Source organism: Pongo abelii, chromosome 2 (assembly GCF_028885655.2).
Source record: "Pongo abelii isolate AG06213 chromosome 2, NHGRI_mPonAbe1-v2.0_pri, whole genome shotgun sequence".
Classification (NCBI taxonomy): Eukaryota; Metazoa; Chordata; class Mammalia; order Primates; family Hominidae; genus Pongo; species Pongo abelii.
Window position 1 is genome coordinate 204,386,603 of NC_085928.1, and position 11,167 is coordinate 204,397,769.

An 11,167-nucleotide genomic window follows, 5' to 3' on the forward strand; every position below is an offset into this window, starting at 1 on the left:
AAAATAAAAATAAAAAAACAAGGGAGAACAGCTCTAGTGAGTGAGCAGCTCGCACTCAGCTGCTGTGAGAATGAAGCTGCCACTCAGCTGGCCCAGGCTGCCCCTACACCTCAAACCTTTTCCTTCTCCTTAGCAGCAGCCATCATGTGTGCTGAGCAGGCAAAGCCACCCTCCCCTCTGGGGGCTTTGTGTCACAAAGTCGAGCGTCTGGGGTTTCCCTTCCCGAGGCTTCGTTTTATCTCAGTTTCTCCTGGGCGCAGCATGGAGGTGGGTGCTGGCCACAGGGTCTCCCACACACCAGTCAGAACCCTGCCCCTATGCTTTCTGGTCATCTCTGCTTCTGTCACATCCTTTTTTTCTCTATACCAATTTTAAATGAAATTCCAGGGAAATAAATTGAAACAGACATTGGGCTTTTGAGCCAGATGTCAGAAGGCAGTGGCCTCCACTTTGTATCACTGGGATGCGGTGAATAGACCTCAGGGTGCAGGCGAGAACGGTTGGGTGTTACATAATGGGGAGGCATCAGGGCTGAGGATATTTTATTCTCCAGGCTGTGGTGCAGCTTTTGAGGATGCAAAGCATAAGGATGGCCTTGTTAGGCCGCACACTCCGGGAGAAGCGATGAAGGAAGAGGAGGAGGAGGAGACTCTGGTTAGTGAAGCAGACCAGACTCCACCCCCTCACCTTGGCAATATAACCCTGTCCCTTGCATGTGAAAAGCCAAGGCTTCGGAGACTCAGCTCCCCTCCGCCCCCACCTGTCGCCTGGTCAGTCCCCAGAGGCCCCCTTCCCCAGCTCCTGTATGCGCTGCTACTAGGGCCCCGCTTCCCGAGCCTCAATAGACACGGTGAGCCGCAGAGAACCGCAGCTCGACCTCAGGTCCCACTCCTGACTAGCATTGTACTGCAGTCCCAGGGAGCCCTGCCGAGGAGAGAGCTGGACGTTCAGCCAGCGACACTGGGCCTGGTCACAGGCGAGCACCACAGTGCCCTCGGGGTTGCTGTAGGTGCACTGGCTCCGGGCTGCCCTTTCCTGCACAGCCAGATCCCAGCTGCCCCCTGCCTTGCTTTCATCCAGCCACGTGACCTGGAAGCCCAAGCGGTCCCGGGTGACGGGACACACTAGCTGCTTCTCATTCAAGGCGGGCACCACCTGGCCTTTGAGGTAGGCAGGGCCGGCGCAGTAGGTCTGGATGTTCAGGAGCCGATCAGTGTACTGCTGCAGCCAGTTGAAGAGGTAGGCCAGGTGGCAGTCACACTGCCAGGGGTTACCGTGCAGGGCCAGGTTGAACAGGTTATAGTTGTTGTTGAAGATGCCCTCCGGAAGTGTGGTCAGCTGGTTCTTGGATAGGCTGAGCAGCTCCAGCTTGGACAGGTTCTGGAAGAGGGCTGGGTGCAGTGCCGTAAGGTTGTTGCTGCCCAGGTAGAGTTTGACCAGCTCCTCCAGGTCTCTGAAGATGCCAGCTGGGAGGTGGGTAATGGCATTGTATGAGAGCATGAGGGAACGCAAGTTGGACAGGTGGGCAAAGGCACCCTCAGCGACAGTCTCCAGCTGGTTGTGGGTCAGAGACAGGCCGACCAGGCATGGGGTGTGGGCAAAGAGGCCGGCAGGCAGGACCCGAAGCATGTTCCACTGCAAGCTCAGAAAGGTCAGATTACCCAGGGAGGAGAAGATGGAGAGCGGCAGGTGCGTGATGGCGTTGCGCTGCAGCCACAGCCTCTCCAGGCAGAAGAGCTGGGAGAACACCTGAGGGGGCAGCTCCGAGATCTTGTTGCTGTCCAGGAAGAGCTCCTTCAGGTTGCCCAGTTTGCCAAACACACCCTGGGGGAGGCCAGAGAGCGCGTTGTTGCTCAGCTTCAGGGTCTGCAGGCTGGTGAGTGGGTGGAACAGCTCCTCCGGGAGCTGGGCCAGGAGGTTCTGGGCCAGGTTGAGTGTCTTCAGATGGGTCAGAGGCTGGAAGAGCCTCCTGGGCAGGGCCTGGAGCTGGTTCCCCTGCAGGTGGAGGGACTCCAGGACAGCCATGTGCTGGAAGAGACCTTCGGGCAGGGCCTCCAGCATGTTGAAGTTGAGGGTGAGCTTGCCCAGCGAGGTCAGGTTGGAGAAGATGTCGGTGCTGAGGTTCAAGAAGCTGCTGCCTGTGACCTCCAGGTCCTCCAGCCTGGGCAGCCCCCCGAAGGCATCTGGCCTAAACTGGCAGAGCTGAGTGTTGAGGAAGACCACCTTGGACAAGTTGGGGTTGCTGCCAAAGGCTCTGGTTTCCAATGTGGTGAACGAGGTCTCCACAAAGATGATGTTTTTGGTGTATGGCGGGATGTCCGGCGGGATGGCGGCCAGCTCCTCATCCGAGCAGAACACCTCCTGGACGAAGCAGTCGCAACCCACGGGACAGGGCTGGGCAGGCCTGGCCAGGAGCAGGAGGGAGGTCCAGAGCAGCCAGGCTCCAGGGAGCATCTTCTAGATTCAAGGAGGGAGAGAGAACAGGAAGAGAAACTTGATCATCACACAGCACGGCACAGTGACCAGGGCACAGTGACCAGAGCACAGTGACCAGAGCACTGGACAGCGAGCTCGAACATGCGGCAGGACCAAGACCCAGGGCTTTGGGGCTTTCTGTGTTCTTCTCAGACTGGGGAAAGAAGTGGAAAGGAGACAAAAAGGCATGGAAGAGAGGCACAAAAGGAGACCATGGGCATTGTGGAATTTTTTAAGATAATATATAGGATATGGACAGATGATTCCTGAGTTGGAAGCTCTTCGACCATAACTCTTCCTGAGTTTCCAAATCTCAGCACACGTCAGAGCCAAATGATGCAGCGATCCTGGCACCTGCTCTTTGCACAGCTGGTGGAGGGGGAGTGAAGCCACAGAGATGAGGTGGCTCCTCAAAACTGCTGCTGAAATGCCCACCTCTGCCCACCTCTGCCCACTCCTCCACGGCGGGGCCCGAGGAGCTTTCCAACATCATGTGGACAGAAGGACCCCAGACCTGGGGATTCTACAGAACAGTAGATTTCTTTAAAATTCTCTAAAATTCTCTAGATTTTCTTGTTTTTTAAAAAAATTTAAAAACAGTATATTTTCTAGCATCTACTCACAGGTCACAAATTGGTGATGCACCTTACAAATATGCTTTATTTATCCCTCAGTGACATTGTTCATATAGGAATCAGTAGCCAACATGTAAAAATTGGAAAATGTCACAATAACGGTCTAGGTTTCAGAGTGATCTGGGGACAGTGGGCCCGCATTTCCACATAGCAAGACCAGCTGGGGCTTCGTGGCCCCTGCCCTGTTAGAGGGTGTGTGCCCTCCAGGCCGCCACTGTTCCCATGCAGAGCGCTTATTCACATGGCTTGCAGTGGTCCTAATTCCATGAGTTCAAATCTTAGGTCCATCGCTTTCTAGCTACGTGACCTTGGGCTTATTGCTTAATCCATCTGTGCTTCAGTTCCCTTATCCGTACAATGGAGATTATAATAGTCCCTACCACGTGAGGGTAATTGTTAGGGATTAAGTGAGTATATATAGGTAACAGTTTTACATCAAGATCTGGCATAGAGTGACTAATTAACCACATTAACTATTGTTAAAGGTTGCAAGCTACCTCATTACAGAAAAGGTTATTTGAACACCAAAAAAATAAAAAATAAAAACAAAATGCTCTTTAGACGGAATACACTTGAATTTACCAAAAATTTAAAAAAGAAAGAAGCCCTTTCACGACATAATCCTAATTTTTCTTAATTAACTTCTCAGTAAAAGGGGTCCGCGAATCGGTGTCCGCAGTTGCAGAATCTGGGTCCCTAGCTCTCCTCGCTGGCTGTCTCTCTGCTGCCCTCTGCTGGTGCCTCCTCCACCTAGAGATTCCGCTTCTGGCTGAAGATCTCCCATTAAACTCATGGGCTTAGGACTCAGTGCTTATTAGGGGAGCCCCCTTTACTCTCCCGCTCAGTCATTCAGTGACTCTCAGTCCTTCCAGGAATGTTCTGCCTCATCATTAGAGAAGGGACAACTTCTCCCTGAGAAAATGCACACCTTCCTTTAGGCTGCTCTAAGGCATGCATAGCTAAGTGAGCTTGGGGAGGCGGTAAGGAAAATCTCTACCAGTAATAACCGCTGGCCTGGGATTGGAATCTGACTCCTGCAGCCAGGCGCAGTGGCTCACGCCTGTAATCCCAGCACTTTGAAAGGCCAAGGCGGGTGGATCATGAGGTCAGGAGTTCAAGATCAGCCTGGCCAAGATGGTGAAACCCTGTCTCTACTAAAAACTACAAAAATTATCCAGGTGCAGTGGTGCACATCTGTAATCCCAGCTACTCGGGAGGCTGAGGCAGGAGAATCGCTTGAACCCGGGAGGCAGAGGTTGCAGTGAGCCGAGATCGTGCCACTGCACTCCAGCCTGGGCGACAGAGTGAGACTCCATCTCAAAAATAAATAAATAAATAAATAAATAAAAATAAAATAAATAGAATCTGACTCCTGCAATCACCTCTTCCAAGAAAAGGAAAATGTCCCTGCCACTTAGGACATGTGAGGGAAAGGAACAAGCCTCAGGCAAGCGTGTGCCTCCTGGCTCTGTGTCCCTAGACCCCAGCTACAGAGTTAGCATGAGACTAGAAACAGACAGAAAGCAGTGGGCCTGGCTGACGAGGCGTGGGGTAGCCACTGTCCCCCAACACACACCACACACACACACAGCTGCCACTAGCACCTGGCCTGCCCCCGAGGCACCTACACAAAACCCCTAGGGGTCCTGAAAGAAGCCGCCCCTGACCCTAGGAAGGAGGACCTGGAGGTACGTGTCTCCACCTTAACACTCAGCACAGGCGCCAAAACAATGGGTTTTCATGGCAGTCTTTTCTGTGTACTCGTCTCTCTACGCCCAGAGCAGCAGTGACTTCCTTTGGGCTCAGGCAGTTTTTTTTGTTGAATGGAGCTCTCCAAGGCTGGGAAGAGCAGCTTGGGAGGCAGAGCCGCTTCCCCTGGGATGGGCAAACCTAGAACGAATGACCCCCAGCCAGGCTGCCAAAGCTGCCTCGATTCCTCCCGAGAGTAAGAGGGGAGCAATTTTGTTTAATTTTATTATTTTTTGAGACAGAATTTCACTCTGTTATCCAAGCTGGAGTGCAGTGGCACGATCATAGCTCACTGCAGCCCCAATCTCCCGGGTGTAAGTGATCCTCCTGCCTCAGCCTCCAAAGTGGCTGGGACTATAGGCATACACCACTGTGCCCGGCGAATTCTTATTTTTACCATGCCATAATATGATCATTGTGCCAGTCCCTCTTCCTTGCTAGCCCCGTTGGTCATTGTTTCTCAAAGGCTATTTCCAGAAAGTACTCCCCTGGAATGATGGGCCAAACAACGCTGGGGCCTGCGGGTCCCGAGACCAGCTGGCCTCCTCCCAGGGAGAGTGAGGCAAGGCCCCGGGGTCTTCACAGCAGGGCTTGGCTCGTGGAGCCCAGATCTCCTGGTTTTGTTCATCACTCCTGCCAGGAAAACAGGGCCAAAGCCGGAGTTGCACCATGGAACGCTCGAGCCCGCTGGGGCGAGGATACCTCTCTGCCGAGCGAGCTGAGCTGCTCCCTGGCTTCCCGGGGTCTGTGCTTCTAACTTTTAATCCGTTGTCATTTGGAAATAATGTGCTTTACACATTTCCAACAAAGGAAGGAGCTCTAGGATTCAAGCCTTGAATCAAAGCCATGGCACTGGTGGCACAGAAAGTCAAGTGCAGGCAAATCAGCTAAGGCTCGGGAGACGCGGGCAGAGGGAGAGACATCTCCCTGATGTGGGGATTTGCCTGAGGGGTCAGTTCCCACCTGCCAGTTCCCAAAGCTCCCGCAGATACATCTTGATCCTCAGCGCAAACATAGAAGTGCCCAGGGCAAGCAGACTGGGGCTCCCGGAGCTACAGTGACTGGCCCAAGGAAACACAACACAGAAGCGAGGGGCCAGGGCCAGTCCTGACAGCCTGGGCTCTGCAGGGTCCTTGCCGTGACACCACCAGGCTCTGTCCCAAGGCAGTGGAGTGGGTGGGGTGGGCAGGCCCGCTCCTCGTATCTGCAGGTCCCAGGGAGAACATCGTCCACCTGGAACTCCACCCACTGTCTGTTCCCTTCTCTTCCCCCCGACTCTCCTGCACTGTGAGTGGAGACCCCACACACATTGCCCCTGGGCACCCCACAGGTCTAAGACTGTACACTTCTGGGGCATGGTCAGCATAGGGAAGATGGACCCGGGGAGGCAGCCCACGCAGGCCGGGGTCCTGGGCACCCAGAGCGTGGTTGAAAATGGGGGCACAGCCTCCAGATGGGCATGTGTCCTTGGCACCCCATGGGGGTGGTATCATGGGGGGAGGAGGGCCAGAACAGGGCCCTGTAACGTTCAAGGCAGGACTCCTCTTGCCTGGGTCTACTGGGGCAGGGGGCGGGGAGGCAGGGATGGTTCTCACAGTGAGGGCACAGAACACTGACAATTTCCAGACGGTCTACTCCCAGCCCGAGCCCCATCCTCACCTCACTCTGGAGTGGCTACGAGTCAGACAGCCTGGGTTCAAATCCTAACTCCCCTCCAGCTTAGCTGTGTGGCTTTGACTGCGTTGCTTAACCTCTCTGTGTTTTGCTTTCCTCCTCTTCAAAACAATGAGCACACTACTACCTTCCTGGTGGGGATGTTGTGAGGATGGAATGAGAAAACGCAGGGAAAGCTCTAAGCTTAGGACCTGGCACATGGCAAGTGCGTGGCAACGTTAGTGACCCTGATCTTCCGAGCAGTGCAGCCCCAGCTCTGTGCTGAAGCAGTCATGGGTTAGCTAGGGAGAAACCCATGAGATCATCCAACCACCCCACTGTGAGCCAATGAGACGCCTCTCCACAGCACTCCTTCTAGCCCTTTCCTCCAGCCAAGGGAAAGAGCTAGAAGGTTTAGGGGAGCGCAGATTCTGAGGGCTCTGGCTGGGAGCTCTGGACTTGGTCCCCTTCCCCAGCCCGGCCTCAAGAAAGCAGGTCACTGGGGAGCTCTGGAGATGAAAGCGCCCCTCCCTGGGAACTGTGGAGGCTGGCCCCCAGGGCCACAGCGGGGCAGCAGCCAGAGGCTTTCTGCTCCTCATCTGGGAATAAGACCAGCAAATGCCCACAAAAATGTTCCACACTTTCGGCAAGCCAAGGATGTCTGGCTTTTTAAATGGGTTTTTTGGGGGGATAGGGAGGGTTTGGCTGGGTGCAAATGAGCTCCTTCCTCTCCTCAAATTGCTTTTGGGAGGGTACGTTTCTGTGCATACCTCAAGCCAGTCTGTCATCCACCACAGAGCTAAGCCTCACTTCTTCCAGAGGGTGATGGGACCTAGAATGGGGCCTAGAACCCTGGCCCCAGACACCCAGGGACTGCCACCCGACACTGGCTCCATGGATGTCTGCCTCACCAACAGGCCTGGATTTGGCCATTTGGGCTCCAGCTCAGCTGGAAGCACAAAGAGGGGCTTCTGAGACTCGTCCAGAGTCCCTGGCTGCTCCCCAAACCTGGTCCCCTCTCTTCTCAATCCAGCAACGTAAGTCCAGTGGCTGAGACGGTCAGGTTTGCCCTGGGTCCCAGCCTCTGCTCCTGCTCTGGCCAGCCCACCCCATCCTCTGCCCAGTTCAGCCCACCCCATCCTCTGCCCAGTTCAGCCCACCCCATCTGCTGCCCAGTTCGGCCCACCCCACCCTCTGCCCAGTTCAGCCCACCCCATCTGCTGCCCAGTTCAGCCCACCCCACCCTCTGCCCAGTTCAGCCCACCCCATCCGCTGCCCAGTTCAGCCCACCCCACCCTCTGCCCAGTTCAGCCCACCCCATCCACTGCCCTGGCCAGCCCACCCCACCCTCTGCCCAGTTCAGCCCACCCCATCCTCTGCCCAGTTCAGCCCACCCCATCCTCTGCCCAGTTCAGCCCACCCCATCCACTGCCCTGGCCAGCCCACCCCACCCTCTGCCCAGTTCAGCCCACCCCATCTGCTGCCCAGTTCAGCCCACCCCACCCTCTGCCCCGTTCAGCCCACCCCATCCGCTGCCCAGTTCAGCCCACCCCATCCTCTGCCCAGTTCAGCCCACCCCACCCTCTGCCCCGTTCAGCCCACCCCATCCGCTGCCCAGTTCAGCCCACCCCATCCACTGCCCTGGCCAGCCCACCCCACCCTCTGCCCAGTTCAGCCCACCACATCCGCTGCCCAGTTGTGTCCCAGGGAGTGAAACCACCTCTCAGAGTCCCAGCCTCTGCGTCTGTAAACCAAGAACGACCACGATAACAATAATCATCATAATACCTCAATCCCAGCATTGTTAGGGCTGTCGTGGCTCTCAAATGAGATAACAGGCATTGGGCCACAGCAAAAAAATAGAAACAACCTAAATGTCCAACCTGAGGGATTGGTTACATGAATCATGCTACTCGGATATAATGGAAACCCTCTCCGCTATGTTTAAAATTATATTACAGGCTGGGTTCAGTGGCTCATGCCTGTCACCCCAGCACTTTGGGCGGCGGAGGCAGGAGGATTGCTTGAGGCCAGGAGTTTGCAATCGGCCTGGGCAACATGGTAACATCTCATCTTTTCAAAAAATTATAAAAATTAGCCCAGCATAGTGGTGCATGCTTGTAGACTCAACCACTCGAGAGGCTGAGGTAGGAGGATGGCTTGAGCCCGGGAGGTGGAGGCTGCAGTGAGCGGGTGATTGCTCTACTGCACTCCAGCGTGAGAGACAGGGGGAGACCTGGTCTCAAAAAAATAGAATAAAAAATAAAATTTTAAACAAAATTTATTATAGATGTGTATTTATGGACAAGATGTTTGCAATATCTTAAGTGAAATATATGAAGTCTCAGAACGCTACTTTTCCATTTTTAAGGTGTATTTGTGCACAGAAAACATAATAGAAGCTTATGCACAAAATATCTGTGGTGGGGTCTGGCATGGTGGCTCACACCTGTAATCCCAGCACTTTGGAAGGCTGAGGCAGGAGCATCACCTGAGATCAGGAGTTCAAGACCAGCCTGGTCAACATGATGAAACCCCGTCTCTACCAAAAATACAAAAATTAGCTGGGCATGGTGGCAGGCGCCTGTAATCCCAGCTACTCAGGAGGCTGAGGCAGGAGAATCACTAGAACCCGGGAGGCGGAGGTTGCAGTGAGCCGAGATCACGCTACTGCACTCCAGCCTGGGCAACAAGAGCGAAACTCCGTCTCAAAAGAAAAAAATTTGTGGTCATTACCTCTGAAAAATCGAATTGTGGATGATTTTAATTTTTTCCTTCTGCTTAAAAATATATGTTCCACATTTTTAAGGAAGAAACATATCACTTTTGCAGTAAGGTTGAAACCTATTTTATTCTAAATATTGAGATAAACATGTAAAATGCACAGCACAGTTCCACATAGTACGGGCTTACTTAACTCTTTCCTTCCTGGCAGTGACGTTGCAAAGGCCCAAGGGAGCTTGTCTATCCGCCATGTTAGCTTCTGGAAGAGAAGACAGCTGACAGGTTGAACTAAGAGGCCGTTGTGAACTGGGCACTATGCGACCCTCCAAATTTATACCCACCCTCCCAGGCCAGTGCAAGTCACACTTCCCCCATGAAGCCTTCCTTGACTACCTTTTTTTTTTTTTTTTTTTTTTTGGAGACGGAGTTTCACTCTTGTCACCTAGGCTGGAGTGCAGTGACGCCATCTCCGCTCGCTGCAACCTCCGCCTCCCAGGTTCAAGTCATTCTCTTGTCTCAGCCTCCCGAGTAGTTGGGATTACAGGCTCCTGCCACCACATCTGGCTAATTTTTGTATTTTTAAGTAGCGATGCGGCTTCACTGTGTTGGCCAGGCTGGTCTCAAACTCCTGACCTCGGATGATCCGCCCGCCTCAGCCTCCCAAAGTGCTGGGATTACATGTGTGAGCCACCGCGCCCGGCCCTTTCTTGGGTCCTCGGATCCCTCTTGTACTGTGTTGAATGTTTGGGCTCTTCCGCTCTGTTTTCTAGTCAGTTGCACCCACCCGACTGAGCCCGTGGTACTTCAGTCTGTGTGATGTCTCTGCAAGCAGCTCTGCACCCCAGCACCTGGCTCAGGGCTGGGCACTGGGAAGGCAGTCAGGCCCTGTGTGCTGAATTGAAGGGAATGTGTCTGTGGCTTTCAGTGACTTCGCATCTCAGGCCTTACTCTCATCCTGCTTAGTAGCAGGGGAAAGCACTTTAGCTCCGCCAGTGCCCCCAGCTGGGATCGGATTCTGACGCCATCACCTACTAGCCGTGTGGGCTTGGGCAAATCACTCCAACTCTCTAAGCCTCAGGTTTTCCAGACTTAATTATCACCTCTGCCCTCAGAGTTCAAATTAGCACTCCATTGGATGATAAATAGGCTAAATAAGATAGTAAATATAAAGCCCTTAACACAGTGCCTGGCACATACTGAATGTTCAATAAAAGGTGGCTCCCTGCAGGTTTATTTCACCGCAAACTTTATTATATGAGCCAGCACGCTTCTGGGAAGGAAACCAGGAGCTAGTTATCCTTGGGCCTGAGCTGGGTGCTGTGGCGTGCGCTTGTAATCCCAGCTACTCAGCAGGCTGAGTGGGAGGATCGCTTGAAGCCAGGAGTTCAAGACCAGCCTGCGCAACATAACAAGACCCCCATCTCAAAAAACAACAATAATTATATGAATAAATAATTAATAATATTTAGTATTAATATAGTATTAATAAGTAATTAGTAATACTATTTATTATTATTATGCCAAGACGACAAGTATAAACTAGGCAGAACCGGCCAACCTGGACATCTGGTCACCCTGCTTATCCTCTACTCACTACAAGCCTTGTAGGCCGGGACTGGCAGATCTTCATCTCACAACCCCCCCGCCCCACCTTCCTCCTGCCTCTTCCCAGCAGCGCCCTAGCTGAGCACCTCCGGGACTTCTCCTCCCAGGGCAGGGGCCCCCCGGAACTGCAGCCTGCCTGGAGCTGCGGAATGCTCTGAAACGGGGGAGATCGCAAGTTCCCGTTCCTGCCCCCACGTCCCTGCAGACCCAGGAGCCCTTTAGCGACCCCAGGAGCCTACCGTGAGGGCTGAGTGGGTGGCGCCGGGCTGCCCTGTCTTCTTCAGGAGCAGAGAGGAGTCTGGTGTGGCCTGTGGTCAGCTCAATCC

General features: G+C 53.8%; 1 protein-coding gene across 2 annotated transcripts; it reads right to left on the reverse strand.

Moving 5' to 3' along the window:
- Nucleotides 1-525: 525 nt before the first annotated feature.
- Nucleotides 526-11,167, reverse strand: CPN2 (carboxypeptidase N subunit 2). Of its 2 annotated transcripts, none has more exons than XM_063721649.1 (2): nt 11,081-11,167; nt 526-2,457 (listed from the first exon to the last, which is right to left on the reverse strand). In XM_063721649.1, exon 2 carries the CDS (start codon nt 2,452-2,454, stop codon nt 817-819), a length of 1,638 nt encoding a protein of 545 aa, XP_063577719.1. In that variant the 5' UTR covers nt 2,455-2,457; nt 11,081-11,167; the 3' UTR covers nt 526-816.